We start from the raw sequence: 18592 nt of genomic DNA, 5'->3' as shown, positions 1-18592 counted from the left end.
AGAGTGTACTAGGCAGAGGGGACAGCAGGAGCCAATGTCCTGGGGCAGAGAGGTGCTTGGGCACCAGCGAGGAGGCCAGGGTGGCTGGAGTGCCGTGAGCCGCGGAGAGCATTAGGTGATGTGGTGCAGAGCTTGGGGCTTGGAGGCAGGGGACAGTCAGGACAGGCCTCCCAGGCTGAGGTGAGGCCCTGGGCGAGGTGGGATCTGGCTTGGATTTCACAAAGGTCATTTGGCCGCTGTGTTGAGCAGAAGGTAGGTGAGCAGGGTGCAGCAAGGAGACTGTTCTGGCAGTGATCCACGTGAGAGCTGATGGTGGCAGAGGGGGTGCGAAATGTTTGGGTTCTGGCTGTAGTTTGACGGTACAGCTTTCAGGGTTTGCTGATGATTAGATGTGGGTCGCGAGAACAGGAAAGAGGAGTCAAGATTGACTGCAAGACTTGCCCTGAGTTCCTGAAAGAGGGAGGTTGCAATGGACCGCGTCGGGAGACTATGGATGGAGCAGGTTTAGGAAGGTGAGAATCACCATTTGTCTGGACACATTCATGAAGAAGCTTGTTGACAGCCAAGCGGAGATGTCGGGCAGGCAGCTGGGAGAAGGAGTGTGGCCTTGAGGGGAGAGTCCAGAGCAGAAAGAGGAATGGAGGACCGTCCAGGGAAGCTGAGCAGGAGTGGCCAGGGAGGGCGGAGAACGGAGAGAGGGTGGGGGTCCCGGGAGCAATGAAGAAAGAGCTTCAAGGAGCAGAGAGGGACTGTCAGGTGCCCCTGGAGTAAGAGGAGAGGGAGAATTAACCTTAGGGTTTAACCACGTAGACCAGTATCAGCATCACATGGCAGCCGTTAGAAATGCAGATTCCCAGGCCCTGCCCCTGGCCTGCTGGATCGGAATCTGCACATTGACAAGATCTCCAGGCAACTTGGATGCACTTTACAGTTTGAGAAGTTTGGTCTGGGGCATAGGTGGACAAACTACACCCATGCACCAAATCCTGCCCACCACTTACTTTTGTAATAAAGTTTGCGTACTGTCTTCAGCTGCTTTCGCTCTACAGTGGCTGAGTTGAGTAGTTGTAATGGAGACCCTATGGCCTGCAAAGCCTAAAATATTTACTCTCTGGCCCTTTACAGGAAAAGTTTCCTTGGGGGCCTAGGGGAGTGGGAGAGAGCATGGGTTAGGCTCAGGTGACTTGTTAACGTGAAGGTTGATTCAGCACCCTGGATCTGCCACTCTCACAAGTTCCCAGATGATGCTGTTGCTGCAGGGGCCACACTTGGAGAACCCCAGGTCGAGACCAAGGTGGGGTTGCCAGGCCCCACGCTGGAGCTTGCAGGTTGTGGCCGTGAATTTCAGGTGGGACCAGTCAGCACGTCTGTGCGTTTATCCCAGTGACGTGCAGCTGCCGGCCACAGGTGCGAGGGACGCGGAGAACTGGAGGGTTTAGGGGCGAGGGCAGGGGAGCTGAGGCCAAGGGCGTGATCCCAGCAGCGGGGCGGCGCGACAGGACGGTGGGGGAGGGGACAGTGGAAAGTGGGGTGTCACAGAGGCAGGTCCTGGAGTAGCAAGCTGGGCTGATGGGAGGCGCCAGTCAGCGGGGAGGGGGGCGGCAGCCTGGAGTGAACCCTGGCTCCACCTCTGACCCTCTGAGCCCAAGCACAGGTGACTCCCCTTTTGTGTCTGTTTCTCTGACTTTAAGTGTGTCTGAGCGGTAGTGACCCTCGCGAGGTAGGGCTGAGGGAGGCAGGAGTGTCTCAGACAGGCAGGTGCTTAGAGCAGAGCCCGCGGTAGCGCGGCCGCTTCACGCCCGCCTCTCGACTTCAGTCCCCTCCGCTCCTAACAGTAACACGGCGCGCGGCGCCAGCGGGTCTGTACCTGGTGCAGGGCCAGGGACGCTCATTTGGTTACTGGCAAAAGGAAAAGTGCTGACTGGTGTTTTCCGGCTAGCCCCTATGTTGGGTTCATTCAACACCTGCCTGAAGGCAGGTTTGCCGGGGCCTTTATAAGTGATCCACGCTCATTTTCGCGTGCCTTACACCCTGTGAAAATGTTTGTGTGTGTAGGGGTTTGAATGCTTAGTAGTATGTGGCTACATGGTGGGCTGTCCTCCCAGTTGGTGACAAATGGCATCATGGTGACAGTGTCACATGCTTGGTGTGGAAAGGGGAGGAGTCTGTGTGGAAGGAATGCTGGGGGCAGGGTGTCATCTGATGGATTGGGATGTAGTTGCAGAGAGGGAAAGGGCCTCGCCCCAGACACAGTCTTAGCGCCAGTAGCCCCACCCCTCGGGCCCTCCCCTTTCCTATCTTCTGAAAGTCCCACCTGGCACATAGTAGGTCTCGACCCTGATAACTGTATGCTGGGCATATCCTGTCATAGGTGCTTATGTGATGTATGTTTGTGTGCATGGGTCTCCATTATACCCTTACATAGAATGAGGAATACATTTAACCTTTTTTCTCACCTCGGAGGAAACATTTCATAACTTCTTTGCTCATCGTGTGATTCATTACATTTGTATAGCATTTAAAAATCCTCCAAGAGCTGTAATGTTTTGCTGAGTATCCTCTCAAAGCCTCATACAGCAGGCCTTATCAGTGCCTTGCAGAGGCCCCAGGGCAAATGATGGCCTGGTATCCAGCGCCCTTTCCATCTTCCCCTAGCTGGGCAGGTTCCGTAGCAGCTCTGCTGCTCTCTGGTTAGCTGAAGAGATGCGTTTCTCTCTCTGGATTCCTGGTGGGGTTTCATTCCTGCATTGTGTGCCCAAAGCCAGGCACTTCCCTTGGTTTGAACAGAACCCCTGGAATGCCATCCCCACAAATCCCGCAGGAGCTCTTGTGCTGGTTTGTGTCAGACACCTAGCTGTTTGTGATTTTCCATGAGTCCCACCTTCTCTGCTGTCACCTGTTTTCCTGCTGGTGACAGCCCATTGTTCCTGAGTGACCCAAAGGCAGGGCCCAGGCTTTATGAGGGGCTGGCCTGTGGCGGGGTGGGTAGCCGGGACCACAGAGAACGGCCAGTGGAGCAGCCTTGCACCCAGCCCTGCTGGGCCACCTGAGGTCTGGCCTGCATTTCACTCAGGAAGCCTGCTGACTTGAACCTGAGCTTCTTTTGCCTTCTTTCCCTTTGGCAGGCGAGTTCAGAATGTCCACACAGGCCTGGACCTGACCGTGCCCCAGCACCAGGAGGTACGGGGCAAGATGATGTCAGGGCATGTGGGGTACCAGATCCTGGTGGTAACCCGGCTGGCTGCATTCAAGTCGGCCAAGCACAGGCCTGAGGATGTCGTCCAGTTCTTGGTGAGCTGGGGGCTCTGCCAGGATGCTCCCGAGGGTGCTCAGGGTCCGGGGGTCCAGCTGGGCAGACACACCTGCCGCCAGGGTGCAAGTAGCATCGGGGTGCGAGCAGTGCTCTAGCCAACGCTCACTTGGCCTGACAGTGCCAGAGCGTTTTGGCGGTAAGGACATTGGTGAACCAGATTCTTACAGTCTGTGGGGACACAGACCGGTAAGGAGACAGGAGCCCAAGGGGAGGGGAGGACTATGGTAGTGTAGAGAAGGGGCACCTAACGCATCCTAGGGAAAGGGTTCTGGAAGATGTCTCGGAAGAGGTCAGGGCCGAGCTGGGTTTTGAAGAGCAGGTGGAGACATCAGCATTACTGCAGATGAGGCCCTCCCTTTGTCACTCCCCTTCAGTCTACCGCCAGTGAAACATCCCAAACAGTCTCTCACATCTGTCCATCTAGAGGTGGGCGGACTGGAACGTACAACGGAGGCGGAACTGAGGTGGTGTGTGCAGTCCCAGATCCCCAGCCCCGGAGGCCAAGCCCGCGGCCCCAGAGAACCCAGCCGCATCAGGGAGGTGGCACGCACAACACCAGCCTCTGGGCCTCAGCCGTGCCTGTAGCCACAGGGGACTGGGCAAGCAGGGCCTGCAACACCGTCCCTCCAGTTGTAGAGCTGCCCACAAGTCTGGCCCCCTCTCCCCGACCCACAGTGGCGGCATCCCTAAACTTGACAACCCCAGACATGGCAGAGGTGCCGAGACCCCAGCTCCACCTCGTGCAGTGGAGGCAGAGCCTGTGACTCAAGTTCCTGGACACAGCAGAAGTGCCCACCACCCCGCTGACCCAGGCAGCAACAACAGTGACAGCAGCAACCATGGAGGCACAAGCGGTGACAATGCGGGCACCAGGCAACACCTCTGACAAGGGCAGTGGAGGCTGGAAAGTGCCAATCCTCTAATATAACCAGAGGCAGCTCAGGTAAGAGAAACCAAAAACTTGTGCTGTAGCGCCACCTAAGGGAAAAGAAAAGAAAACAAAAGCCTCTAACCTGTTGAATAGTTGGAATCAAGTTTAAAAAAAAAAAAGCTTTGCCTAAAGAAGAAAGGTGTTTGATGCTTCATATGCACCAGCAGAGGAACAACTCATCAAGCACCATAAAGAACCGCAGTAACACTGTTATCACAAAAACAAAATGGTGATGCTCCAGAGACCAGATTTAAAGTCACAGAACAGTGCAATCTGATAGAGAATTCGAAATAACTGTCAAGAGGAAGCTCAACGGGCTATAAGAAAGCTCAGAAAGGCGGTTCAATGAACGTCAGGGTTGAAATTAATGAACAGAAGAAATACTTTACCAAAGAGACTGGAACTCTGAAAAAGAACCAAAGAGAAATTCCAGATCTGAAGAACTCAGTAAGCAAAGATGAAGAGTGCATCAGAAAGGACTGGAAATAGAGCAGAGACTGTATGGAAGAGAGAATTAGCCAGTTCAAGGAGAGGAATCTAGGAATGATACAGTTAGAAGAGGAGAGAAAATTAAGATCCAAAAAAAAAAAGAGAGAGAAAATTCTACGAGAATTATCGAAGTCTTTTAGGCAGGGCAACATTAGGGTAATGGGTGTCCCAGAAGCAGGAGAGAGAGATAGAGATAGAGATAGATTCAACACCCATTTATAAAACTTTCAGTAAAATGAGTACAGAAGGAATGTACCTCAGCATTAATAAAGGCCATATATGACAAACCTACAGCTATCCCTGTAGGGTCAAGAATAGGACAAGAATTCTCACTCTCGCCACTCTTTTTTTTTGGTTTTTTTTCTGCCCCTTCTTTTCCCTTCCTCCCTCCAGCCCACCAGGCTCCACTCACTTTCCACTCTTATTCAACATAGTATTGGAAGTCCTAGCCGCAGCAGTTAGGGAAGAAAAAGAAAGAAAAGTCATGCAAATTGGAAAAGAAAAAAGTAAAGCTTTCACTGTTTGCGAATGACATGATTTTATATATAGAAAACCCTAAAGATGCCACCAAAAACTATTAGAAATAATAAATGAATACAGTAAAGTTGCAGGGCACAAAATCAACACACAAAAATCTGTTGTGGACTTCCCTGGTGGCGCAGTGGTTAAGAATCCACCTGCCAATGCAGGGGACACGGGTTCAAGCCCTGGTCTGGGAAGATCCCACATGCCGCGGAGCAACTAAGCCCGTGAGCCACAACTACTGAGCCTGTGCTCTAGAGCCCGTGAGCCACAACTACTGAGCCTGTGCTCTAGAGCCCGTGAGCCACAACTACTGAGCCTGTGCTCTAGAGCCCGTGAGCCACAACTACTGAGCCCGCATGCCACAACTACTGAAGCCCACGCACCTAGAGCCCATGCTCTGCAACAAGAGAAGCCACCGCAGTGAGAAGCCCATGCACTGCAACGAAGAGTAGCCCCCGCTCGCCGCAACTAGAGAAAGCCCACGTGCAGCAACGAAGACCCAACGCAGCCCAAAGTAAATAGATAAATAAGTTTATTTAAAAAAAAAGTCAGTTGTGTTTCTGTGTGCTGACAATGAGTGAGCAGAAAGAGAGTTGAGAAAACTATCCCATTTACAGCCACCACAGCAACAACAAATGCCCAGGAATAAATTTAATCAAGTACACTGAAAACTATAAGACACTGTTGAAAGAAATTGAAGAAGACACAAACAAATGGAAAGCTATTCCATGCTCATGGATTGGAAAAATTAACATTGTTAAAATGTCCATATTACTTAAAGCCATCAACAGATTCAATGCAATCTCTATCAAAATCCCAAGGACATTTTTCACAGAACTAGAACCAAAAAGTCTAAAATTTATATGGAACCACAAAAGACCCTGAATAGTCCAAGAAATCTTTTTTCTTGGGAAAAAAGAACAAAGCTGGAGGTATCACACTCCCTGATTTCAAACTGTATTACAAAGCTGTAGTAATCAAAACACCATGGTGTTGACAGAAAAACAAATACATAGATCAATGGAACAGAATTGAGAGCCCAGAAATAAATCCATGCAAATGGACAATTAATTTATGACAAAAGGAGCAGAGAACATACAACGAAGAAAGGATAGTCTCTTCAATAAATGGTTTGGGGTAAACTGAACAGCCACATGCAAAAAATGAAACTAGACCACTGTCTCACACCATACATAAAAATCAACTCAAAATGAAATAGAGACTTGAATGTAAGACCCAAACCATAAACTCTCAGAAGAAAACATAGGCAGGATTAGCTTTGGCACCAGTCTTAGCAATATCTTTCTGTATATGTCTCCTCAGGCACGGAAAACAGAAAGCAAAAATAATCAAATGGGACTACAGCAAACTAAAAAGCTTCTTCACAGCAAAGAGAGCCATCAACAAAGCAAAATAACAAGCTTCCGAATGGGAGAAGATAAAACTCATATATCCGGTATTACGCATTTTAATAGTATCCAAAATATGTAAAGGACTCATAGAATTCAACAACAAAAAACCAAACAATCCAAGTTGAAAATGGGCAGAGGAGCTGAACAGACATTTTTACAAAGAAGACATACAGATGGCCAATAGGCACATGAAAAGATGCTCAACCTCACTAATTATTAGGGAAATGCCAGAGTTAGCTATCGCTTCACTCCTGTTAGAATGGCTATTATCAAAAAGGTAAGAAATGACAAATGTTGATGAGGGTGTGGAGAAAAGGGAACCCTCCAACACTGTTAGTGGGAATGTAAACTGGTGCAGCCACTATGGAAAATAGTATGGAGAGTCCTTAAAAAATTAAAAATAGGGAATTCCCTGGCGGTCCAGTGGTTAGGACTCCACGCTTTCACTGCCAAGGGCCCGGGTTCAGTCCCTGGTTGGGGAACTAAGATCCCACAAGCCGCATGGTGTGGCTAATAAATAAATAAATAAAAAATAGAGCTGCCAGATCATCCAGTAATTTCACTTCTGGGTATTTATCCAAAGAATACAAAAACACTAATTTGAAAAGATATATGCATTCCTATGTTCATGGCAGCACTGTTTACAATAGCCAAGACATGGAAACAACCTAAGTGCCCATCAGTGGATGAACGGATAAAGAAGTTGTGGTCCTTATATACAATGGAATACTACTCAGCCATAAAAAGATGAAATCTTGCCATTTGCAGCAACACAGATGGACCTTGAGGGTATCCTATCAAGTCAGACAGAGAAAGACAAATACCGTATGATTTCACTCATGTGTGGAATATTAAAAAAAAAAAAACAGAACGTGAACAAACCAAACAAAACCACGTAGATACAGATAACAGAGTAGCGGTTGCCAGAGGGGAAGGGGCAGAGGGGAGGGTGAAATGGGTAGAGGGGATCCACTGTATGGTGATGGATAGAAACTAAACCTTTGGAGGTAAGCACACCATAGCATATACAGAAGTAGAAATGTAATGTTATACACATGCGACTTGTATAATGTTATAAATCAGTGTCACTGCAGTAGAAAAAAGAAAGCAATTTAACGAGCAGACGGAGCTAAGAACAGCGCAAGGGGAGAAGCGTGCCCCAGGCAGAAGGCACAGAGGCTAGAAACAGGGTATCGTGCGGGGAGCTGTGAGCGGCTGAGTATCGTCCTGGATACTCATCTCCTGGGAGAAGAGGAGGGTGATCGCGGGCCGCGTCCGGGTCATAGAGGGCGTGCAGGGGGCCCGACCTGTCTGGCAGTCACGCAGGAGCTTTAAGCAGTGGCATGACATGGTCCTGTTGTCTCTCACTGCCTGTCTGGTGGAGAGTGGAGTTGGATTGGAAGGAACAGGGCAGAGGACAGGGAGCTCAGTGAGGAGGCTGGTAGAGTAACTAATGCCTGGGGCCGGGGGCAGGCCAGCGGCGGGTGGTACAGGAGGGAGGGAGAGGGTTGAAAGTATTTCCAAGGTGACATGCACATAATTTTAACTGGCTGATTGTTTCTACCCGCTGCGATAAAGGGCTCCAGCGGAGGGAGGGGCAGGTGGAAGGAGGACGTTTCCAGTGTGATGGATACAGGAGGCTGGAACTTGGGGCGGGGTCAGGCCCAAGGGGCCGCTTTGGGAGGCATCAGCTTGCAGGTGATGCTGAAAGGCTGGGAGCAGATGAAGTTGCCCAGAGAGTGGATGTGGGCGTGGAGGTTCTGGCTGAGGAGGAAAGCCTGGGGACGCTAGCACCTCGGGACAGTCAGGGAGAGGAAGCCGAGGCCCAGGGAAGAGAGGGGGCTCAGGGGCTCGAGAATTTCAGGAAGCGGCAAGGTCACAAACTCACTCGTTTAGTATTTACCTTTGGCTTCTTGTAAAAAGGTCTGGAGACATGCCCAGGAGAGACGGGCCACGGGACTGTGAGAGAAAGTTAAAATGAGCAAGGGTCCTGCGGGGCAGAGCAGAGCAACCGGCTGGTTTGTTCTGCGTCTCCTGGCAGCCAAGACAGAAAGGCAAGGAGCGAGTTACCCAGGCCTGGGGACCTATCAGAAGAGACACAAGATTCTTTTTTTTTTTTTTTTTAATTTCTGTTATAATTTCTAATATGGGAAGAAGCCATAACTACAGCTCGCATAAACAAAAGTTCTTTGGGGTCCTCAATAAATTTTTAATGGGATCTTGATACTAAAGTGTTTAAGATCAGCTGGATGAGATAGTAAATCCCCGTTAAAAAAGAGAAAGTCAAATCCCATTATCAGAAGAGAATAAGAAGGATGGATTTAAAATTGAAATGAACAAGTCAATGTTGTAGTAAAAGGAAGAGAGAATTCAGAAGGAACAAAAATATATTTTTAGTAAGGTTAAGAAAAAACATAATGTTTTAGGCAAAAGATCCATATGGCTATGCACACTTTTAACTTCACAGGAGGCCAGCTGTTTTCTAGAGCTCACTACCAGCTAGCAGATAGTAATGCCCCTCTTTCATATGCTCATTTATACTTGGTGTTGTCTGACATTTTGATTTTGTGAATCTTGTATTGATAGGTGTTAGCCTGCATTTCCCTGATTACTAACGTGGTTGAATATCTTGTCAAATGTTTGTGAAACATTGTTGCTTCTGTGGAATTCCTTTTGAACCGTTGGCTCTTGTCTTTCTCTTACTATGTATAGGAATATTCTTTATATATTCTTTATACTTATTGCATGACAAATATCCTTTTCCAGTTTGGAGACACCAGCTTCTAAGGGATAAAAGTTTATGGCACAGTTCTTTCATTAAGAGACATTCAACACATCCTGGAAAGTGTCTAAAAGAGTGTGATGTTTTTCGTTTGCTTCTTGGACAGACTCTTGTTGAGAACCAAGGTGTAATGTAATGGCAGGTGATGGTTCTGGGTCTGCTTTGTTCTACTGGGTGATTTGCAGCTCCTGGTAATCTGACTTGACCCAGATGGAGCTCAACGCACCCATGTTTTTCAGGGACAGGATCAAAGAGGAAAATATCTGAGACCCGAGTCTGTGGGCAAGACAGAGAGGCAGCACTTGGGGGCCCTTGATAAGGTGCTGGCTGGCCTTATGAGCGCGGGTGTGTGGGGACTTCTTTGACACCTCCGTGTGTCACACCAGTGCCACTTTCTCCTGACCAGTGACCCCCATGGCTTGCCCTATGGGTAGCTGTGTGCACAGGTGCCTGTGCGTGGAGGTTCTTCCCAAACATTTTGAACCACCTGCGAGGGCAAAGAATGAGTTGACTCCCTGTGAGGTCTAGGGGTGTAACCCCACACCTGAACTTTCTTTGAAGTTTCACGATTTAGCTTTAAAAAACTAATGAGCATTTTGCTTTCTACTCCTCAAAAGGAGTAGAATCCCGTGCTTTGGAACACTGAATGTGGGCCCTGCGTGGGGTGGCACCCAAGACTTAAAGCTCCCCGGCTGCCTGTGCTGCCAGTGCCCTGGAGACCCACAGCTCCCAGAAGCAGGGTCCTGGTGGGTCTGGTGGCCAGGCCTGCATGGAGCAGTGAGGCCAGCAGAGGGCGCTCCGCCCCCACCTGGTGGAGTCTCGGGTTCTCGGGACCACTAGGAGTTGGGAGCCTGTGTCACTCTTGTGAAAGGACGCTCTTCCCTTTCCTTGAGAGCTGTTCTCAGGAAAGCTCCCGAGCAAGGCTCTGTGTTGACAACTGCAGGCCACAGCCCCCTGTCCCAGATGACTCCCCAGGGGGGCGGTCCTGAAGTCCCCCAGTGCCCCAGCCACCTGCCAGCATCTGGAACCCTCACGGGCTGGGGGCTCTGAGGATGATGCTGCATGCTCCAGCAGAGCTGTGCGATGGGACTGCCAGGTGTCCCTTGTCTGAACGCATCCGGACGCCTCACAGCCCATCAGCTACACCAGTGCCTCATTGGTGTGCTGTGTGCATGGCCCTGGCTTGGGAGAAGTGGGAATATCTGTCTTCATAATCGATGCTCCCACGGAGGAGTTAGGGAGACTGGCCAAACATGTGGGGAGAGCACAGAGGAGTCTAAGGCAAGGGAGGACCCTGGGCTGTGGGTGGGGCGTGGCGTGGAGTGAGTGACTGTTCTCTGAGCGCCTGTGTTGGCTTATACAGACCACAGTGATGGCATCGACCCGCTGTGTTACCGCTGCTCCCTTAACTGGAGACCTGGAGCCTCGGGAGCAGAGACCACACTGAGTGTGCTCATACAGAGTAAACGCACAGCAAGAGCTTGATAGTGAGTGGACGAGCCCTAAGCTGCAGCGGGAGTTCTGGGGAAAGATCGAGAGGCGGTAGCAGCCCTCAGCTCTGCAGGAAGCCAGGTACCCCAGGATGACTCTGACGGCCGAGGACCACCTTCCAGCGGACCCCCTGGCCAGCTTCCCCAAGGTCCTGGTGTGCAGTGGGCTCCTGGCTGGCACCAGGGCCAGAAACCAGCTTTGCAGTGTCTGGTTCTCCACCACCTGAGCACTGTAAGGTGTGGCCTTGTCAGAGGCAGCTGCTAGTTCACGGGATAATGACCCTGCAAGACGTTGACCCGTTGTTGCAGGAAGATGACCTAACAGGGGCCAGACCATGAGGTCACCCTGCTAATGCACTGAAGGCCCAGAATGGAGGTATAGGTCACGGCCACCTGCAGGCCAGGTCTCTGTATCAAGTGTCTCTACCCAGACCTGTGATGGTGCCTGGAACCCGCCACGATTGCATCTTTCCTTTGGGCCGCTAGGTCTTTCAGGATTAGCACCCAGCATTGACCAGGAGGCTTAGGAAGTGGAGCCTGAGGCAAGGAGCTGGGCGGAGGGTCCGGAGGGAGGCACAGCTTCCTGGAGCCGGTCCTAGGGAAGGACTCTCCCAAGAGCCCAGCGCCCTCGGGACCTCTGTTGGGGCCGGAGGAGCGGCCTTCTCTCCTTCCCCTCTTCACTCAGGAAACCACGTGCTCCTCTCATTCCAGGTCTCCAGAAAGTACAGTGACATCGAGGAGTTTTACCAGAAACTCAGCAGTCGTTATCCAGCGGCCAGCCTTCCCCCGCTCCCCAGGAAGGTGCTCTTTGTTGGGGAGTGTGACATCCGGGAGAGGAGAGCCATGTTCGATGAGATCCTGCGCTGCGTCTCGAAGGATGCTGAGTTGGCAGGCAGCCCTGAGCTGCTAGAATTCTTAGGTACGGGAGGCTCTGTCTCAAATTCCTGAGGTCTCTGCTGGCCCAGAGCTAGGCCTCCCTGCCCTGGCTTGGCGGGAGGGGGGTCCACATACCCCCTGCAGCCCAGAAGCTTCAGCCAGGCTGTTGAGGCCCGTGGGCCTTACTGCCGTGCTTGGGCCAGGGTGGTGGGTGGAAGAGGCCCGGGACCCAGCCCTGGAGGACTGACCATCTGGGTGCTGGATGGGGCTCACCCAGGGCCCTTCTCCATAGTCTGAGCCCAGCCACTCCCACCCTGGCCAGCCCCCTCCAGAGCTCCCCCCACCCATACACACGCCTCCGCCTCCCACCAGCCAGGCCTGGGGGCCTGCAAAGTCCGGAGAAGGCTGTGCTCCCACAGCCAGGCTGGTGCCCTGGCCCCTGCGGACACCTCACTCAGCTGGTACCCCTCACCGAGAGGTTTGGGGCGTGGCCCCAGGCAGCCCTCCCACCCAGTGATGGGAACCTCGAGCCCTTGCAGTCCAGGTCCCACGGCCTCCTGTCTTCCCGCTAGTCCTGTCTGTCGGATGGGAGTCGCCCGGCTAACAGGTGCTTGTGAGAGTCACATGTGCAGAGCTCGCCACACAGGAGGCGCTGTAGAAGTGATGGCTAACGTCTCACCCCCACTCACACCTACTGGACTCAGAACGCTGCGGGTGCGTCCCCGTCCTGCACCAACACCCCGGGGCAGGGGGAGCGTGGGGAGGGCTCCCATCCAGGGGTGCGGGGCACTCACCCCATTTACCTCTTTTCCCGAGTACCGTGAATCTCCTAGTTTCCCAAGACAGATGGGAATTTTTCAGAAGAAAATTAACACGAAATAAACCAATTTTGAAAAAAAACAAGGTGGGAAAATAAAAGTGGAACGGGTGAATGCACGGAAAGCCGAGCCTGGTAAGACTGCAGCACTGGTTTTCTTCTCTCCTTTCCCACGCCCCCCACAAGGGTCTTCGGGCTGGGGTCTCTCCGGCCCTCCTGTTTACTGAGGTCACAGCCCTCCGCCCTTTGCCTCTCTCTGGGTCTGCGTTGACTGTAGGAAGGGGGCCCCAGCCTATCCATAGCTGGAAGGAACTCCCCATCTCCTGGCCCTCTCTGTTACGGGGAAGCAGGATAGGATGGTCTGACTTTCCTAGCCTCTCCGTGCCTCAGTTTCCTTATCTGTAAAATGGAGGGACAGATAGGATCTCTCACGTGGGATTTTTGCAATATTTAAATGAATCTGTACCTGTAAAACTTCTTATTACATGATGCTTATTCCATGAAAGTGACGGTTCATGAGATTTTGAATGGGATTTTTACATTTGTCCTAATAAAATAACAAAGCATAATATAATGCAACGTAATCATTATCACTTAGTTCTGCATACTGTGTCAGTATACATATCACATCCTATGTGCCAGGCACTCTGTGGCATATAGGTGGCTTCTTTACCCACAGGGTCATATACTTTGTAAGTAACTGCTTTCAAAAATATACTATTCAGTAAACTATTTGGATAGAGATAAACAAGTAGTCTAAACCCACGCTTCTCAAACCATTGTGGGGAAGGGCTAACTTTTTTATTCCCAGTCTGTCACAAACAGCATTCCAAGGTACTGTGGAAGTTTCTGGATGCTTGCTCCGCCTTTCTGTAGTTACCTTGTTGTGGACACCTGCCTATGGACCACACTTTGAGAAGTGCTTATGTAAGCCAGTTTGTAGTGAAGCCATCACAGTTCGTTCTCGAATCTTCCATGTGCTCGCCGTGCAGTCACTTGAGTTCCTAGTCTAATCACCCAGACCCTCGGAGCAGGTCTCCAACCGTGGTTGGCAGAGCTCCCCGATGGGCTCCGCAACTGCAAAACGTTTCTGGAACTGTTCTGTGGGAACCCACATACACTGGCTGGCTTCTGCCATCAGCCCATGGACTCTAGGCTGTCGTCCCAACAGGCCCTGGGCTGCAGAGGTTCAGGAACTGCTCCCTCTGTCTTCTGAGGCTCCCGTTTGTAACTGCTCCACCCCAGGCTTTGCCACCCCCATCCAGACCCACCATCCTGGTCCCAGGATGCTGCAGGAAGCCCCCAGCCTCGGGTGCTGGCACAGGAGCTTGCGCGTCAGGAAGTGCCTCCTCGCATCCCCCCGGCGGTGGGTGTCAGGCGCCCTCTCTGTCTCCCTCCACAGGTACCAGATGCCCTGGGGCTGCGGATCTCAGCAGCAGAGATTTCTCTGTCCTGGACACAGACAGCCAAGGGGGGGACGACGGGGATGCTTTCGACTTCTTCCAGCAGCAGGACCGAGTGGAGGGTGAGGGTCTCCCCACGCTGGACCAGAAGGGCCAGGATGCAGGGAAGTCCTCAGAGGACGAGGTGGAGGAGGCCCTGGACCCTCTGGGCATCATGCGGTACGTCTCCTCTTCTGGGTGGGCCCCCCCCGTCTGGTCTGGCTTTCTCCAGGTTCCTCCCTCCCTCCTGGGAGTCTGAGAAAACCGGTATCCCTGGGTTATTACCCCTAGGGGCCTGGTACTCAGGGAACTGGCTCTCTGCTCGTCCCAACATCACCTGGGTCTTTGGGGCTCGGCCCAGGTATCTCGTGCCCCTCCCTGCTCACAGGGTGGCCCCCCGCCCACCAGTTCTGCACTGAGACCACGCAGGGCTGCCCCCACCCCTGGCAGTACAGCAGCCCAGGAGGCCTGGGTTCTCAGTCCAGCTCGTCGCTGACAGCCTGTGACTTGTGATGCATGACTGGGGCTCCCTGGGCCGTGTCCCGCTGCCCTGGGGACAGGGCTGTGTACCGTAGCCCTGCCTCCCCAAGGTGGTTATAAGGCTTGGGGGGACTGGTGACCCCTAAGCTGCTGACTGATGGAAGGAGGTAGAGTGAGCCCCAGGGTAGACTGTGTTCCCTTTACACGCGCACACGCGCACACACGCGTGCGCACACACGCGCGCACACACACGCGCACTGGAGAAGAGGAGGCAACTAGCTGTGGTCTTGATGTGGCCCCTTGGGGTCCTGATTCTGTCACCTTCCTGTTCCTTCTTTCCTGTCCCTCTGCCTGCCTTTAGCCAATCAGTGAGCTGCTCCTGAGCCCCCATTGGGGGAGCACCCTGAGCTGGGGAGGGGCTGCAGGCTAGATGAGACCGGAGAGCCAGAACCCAGGCTCCCCAGGCCCCTCCGATGGGCACAGGCTGAGGCGTTGGGCAGGACCTCCCGACCAGAAGGAGATGAGTAGGAGCCCGACAGACTCAGCCCGCCTCCCAGGACCCTCACTTCTTGGCCCAAATGAGCAAGAAACAAGGTGGGAACTGTTGATTTTGAGCACCTAATACGCGCCTGGCATTGTACTTTGCACTTTGTCTACTGTGTCTCATTGACAGCCTGCCCCGCAAACAGCTGTTACTATGCCATTTGACAGATTTAAAGAAACTGACGTCTGCAGAGGCCAGGTGCCTTGCCCGAGGTCAGACGGCTTGGTGGATAATGGTACTGGGGTTCAAACCGAGCTCAGGGTCCTGTCCTGGACTGCGGAGCCAGACTCCCTGGACCAGAATCCCGGCAATTTACCCCTTTCCTTCAGTTTTCTGCAAGGAAAGCAGGATAATGATAGCACCCATCTTTTGCGGCTCTCATGAAAATTAAGTGAGTTAGACGTCACGGCCCCATCTTTCTGCCCCACCACCTCTGCAGAGGTGGACAGACCACACACCCAGAGTGACATTCTCTCTGCCTGTCTCGCAGGTCCTGTTCCAGAAAGAAATTAGAGCCAAAGGGAAATCAGGCAGGGACAAGTTCAACTTAAACAGCATGAAAAATACAGTCCAGAAAGCACTGCCCACCACCCGCAGGCCTTCCTCTCCTAGTGGGGTATGTGAGGGTGGGCACGTGAGGACATGTGGCTGCAGGGTCGCCGTGAGACCAGCCTGGAGGGGACGAGGAGTCAGACTTAGGAAAGATCGCAGGCGCTCAGGGAGACGGGGGCCGGAGCCAGAGGTCCTGCAGCTCCTTGGTTCCATCACCTCCCACCCCCACTGGCCTTGTCCTAGGAGGGGGTCAGCGGCCTGTGGGAGTGACTGCGAGGTTATGTCTGGAGAAGTTCATAATAGCCGCTCCTTATCAGCCTTGTGCGACCCGAGGGCCTTGTTGGGCTGTACTTGTTTGAACTCAGCCTCTCTGTTATTCTGAGTAACCACATGTTACTTGCTGCCAGACTGCTATGGGCTTGCGTGGTTTGTGCCAGCCTCTGGCTAAAGGACGTGCTTAGCAAAGCAGCTCCTTTTTTGGGTAGGAAAGCGCTCTTTGGGGTTGGCAAGGGACGCCTTTAATTTCCTGCTTACTCCAGTAGCAGATGGTTGGGTGAGGTGCTGGCTGTCCGGGGACCCCCTGCGCCCCAGCGCCATCCCCAGCTCTGCACTCGGGGGCCTCCTTTCTGAATCCGAGGAGAGCTGAGCACCTAAAAGGGATCCCGGAGGCTTTTGACCTTCTGCCAGTCTTTCTTTTAATACCAGTGTGACAATAGTCAGTGCTGTCGTCTCCACTGGGAATAATAACAACTAACATTTTTTGAGAGTTTATTAAATGCCAGGAACTGTTTAGCATTTACATGAATAGATATTTTCTATTCTATTTCTTTTTTTTTTTTAAAGGTCACGACTCAACCAAATTGCTTTCCAGATCCACTGTGGGTCTGGTTTGGGAAATGGTGCCCTAGGAAGTGGGTTCTGGCATCGGGCTTGTTCTGTGTGTGAGGAGGCTGACATTTGGAGTCAAGTAGCTCATCCAAATTCATCCAGCCCCAAATGGCAGAGTCAGGACTTGGTGTCACCTCCCTGCCCTGTCCCCGGATTCCAGTCTCCCAGCAGACTGGGAGGCAGGCAGAGCCCTAGGATTATACCCCCTTCAGAGATGGGAAAATTGAAGACAGAGTTGCGCGGGGACTTGGCCAGTGCCTTGTGTGTGGCAGGGCCCTGCCTTGAAGTAAGGGTGTCCCCTTGGCCTCTCCTGGGACACCCAGGTGGGCCTGTTGACTTCTTTGTACGAGGCTGCCTACCCGACCCTCTGGTGAGGAACATTCTGTTCTTTGCAGGAGACTTAGGCTTGGCGTGCATATTTCTCCATCCTGTGCCCTCAGTTCCTCTGCGGCTGCGGCTGCGGCTGCGGCTGCGGCTGCGGCTGCGGCATCCTTGCTCTCCCAGCCCCCCACCTCCCCGAGCACCCATCTGGGCCAGATGCCGGCCTTCCCCAAGCGGCCACGTTTCCAGGCGGCAGGCGCTGGCCCTTCCTGCCGTGGCCGCGCCGGGGCGCTGTTTCTCCACCGTGGGGTTGCTGGGCGGGTGGGGGCCATGGCACAAAGCCTGGCTTTCCTTTGTCTGTAAAACCTGGTTTTGATTAGGGAAGGACGCACTGCTGCACCCTTAGAAAGTGCCTCAGGAGAGACAAAGCCCTCACCGCCTCCAAATGCCGCGCTCGTCTTTTCGGGATTTTTGTGTGTCCCTGTCCTGGTGCAGCCCATGTAACCGCAGATATAGTACATATGCCCTTTTACGCTCTGCTCTTGCACTTAATGTCCTCACGATCGGTTTCCATGTGGAACACGGTTTTCACGTTTAACTTTCTGTTTTAGAGACTTCACAGTCCCGAGAAAGGTGAAGTTCTCCCGTAATAGTTTTGCCTTCTGCTGGGAATACTCCGCGAGGAACATTTTAAATTGTAACTCAAATAATGTATGATTAGTATAGAAATATTGAAGACACCATTAAAAGCCCTTTCATCATGAAAGGTATATACACTTTTGGATATCCATGTTTTACTACCAAAATGGAACCGTGTTATGTGTGCTGTTCCATAATTTGCTTTTTTTCAGCTTACATACTGGGTCCTTCCGGATCAATAAGTGGACTTGTACATTCTTAACTTGGTGCTGCCCATCAGGCTGATGTGCTGTAAATGGCATTCCCAGGCCCCTGCTGGGGGACACTGTGGTGTTTTCCATAGGTTTTTGCTATTACAGGCAATGAAAGAACTTGTTTATGTATGGAGTGTTTATTCTATTGAGCTTTCACCCCAGTTACCTGACCCAGAGCAAGGTCCTAAAAGCTTCTGCTGGGGTTCTTGGTTGTGCCTCTCCAGTGAAGGGGTCTTTAAGGACTTAATTCCCCTGTGTTGGGAAGTCCTCCCTGCTTTTCCAAACCCTGCCCATCCACAAGGCCCGCTGCCCCCTCCTCTTCCCCCAGTGTCCAGGGAGCTCCCCAACCTCCAGGCCCCAGGTCCCTGAGGACCCTCAGCTTCCCAAGGGACAGGCTGGTTCCTGCAGGAACATGCTTTCCTGTAAGACTGGACTTCCTGCTGTCTGCTCAAAGGAGGGGGAGCCAGCACCCGGGGCCCTGTGCCGTGGCCTCAAGTGGTGAAGCTGGACGTTTCTTTGGAACGTGAATCATGTGTTTTGTCATAAATATTTATACAGATTTTGCTTTATCTTTCATAAAATAACCGTATGTGTTTTAGTATAAAAATATCTTGCTTCCTCTATTTGGATGGAACTGCTACTCTGGGATCATTCTGTGGTTCTGAAGACTTCCGGCATGATGCCAGGTGCCCCCAGATCTACTAACCCAAGATTTACTTATTTCCCCGCCCAGCTTTATTGAGATAAAATTGACATGTGACATTGTGTAAGGTTAAGGTGCACAATGTGATGATGCGATACACCTACGTTGTGTGAAATGATTACCACGATAAGGTC

At 52.1% G+C, this 18592-nt stretch overlaps 1 protein-coding gene across 1 annotated transcript in view; it reads left to right on the top strand.

The window, feature by feature from the left end:
- The window catches only part of HS1BP3 (HCLS1 binding protein 3), a 49440-nt gene that overhangs the window by 17486 nt on the left and 13362 nt on the right, over positions 1-18592 (top strand). Inside the window, exons 2-4 of the mRNA XM_007463758.1 lie at positions 3126-3291; positions 11654-11861; positions 14038-14257. Coding sequence (XP_007463820.1) covers positions 3126-3291; positions 11654-11861; positions 14038-14257 — 594 coding nt within the window. The remainder of the gene's footprint in view (positions 1-3125; positions 3292-11653; positions 11862-14037; positions 14258-18592) is intronic.

This window comes from Lipotes vexillifer, unplaced genomic scaffold, assembly GCF_000442215.2.
Source record: "Lipotes vexillifer unplaced genomic scaffold, Lipotes_vexillifer_v1.1 scaffold571, whole genome shotgun sequence".
NCBI classification, from domain to species: domain Eukaryota; kingdom Metazoa; phylum Chordata; class Mammalia; order Artiodactyla; family Lipotidae; genus Lipotes; species Lipotes vexillifer.
This window is presented reverse-complemented; position numbering and strand designations above follow the sequence as displayed.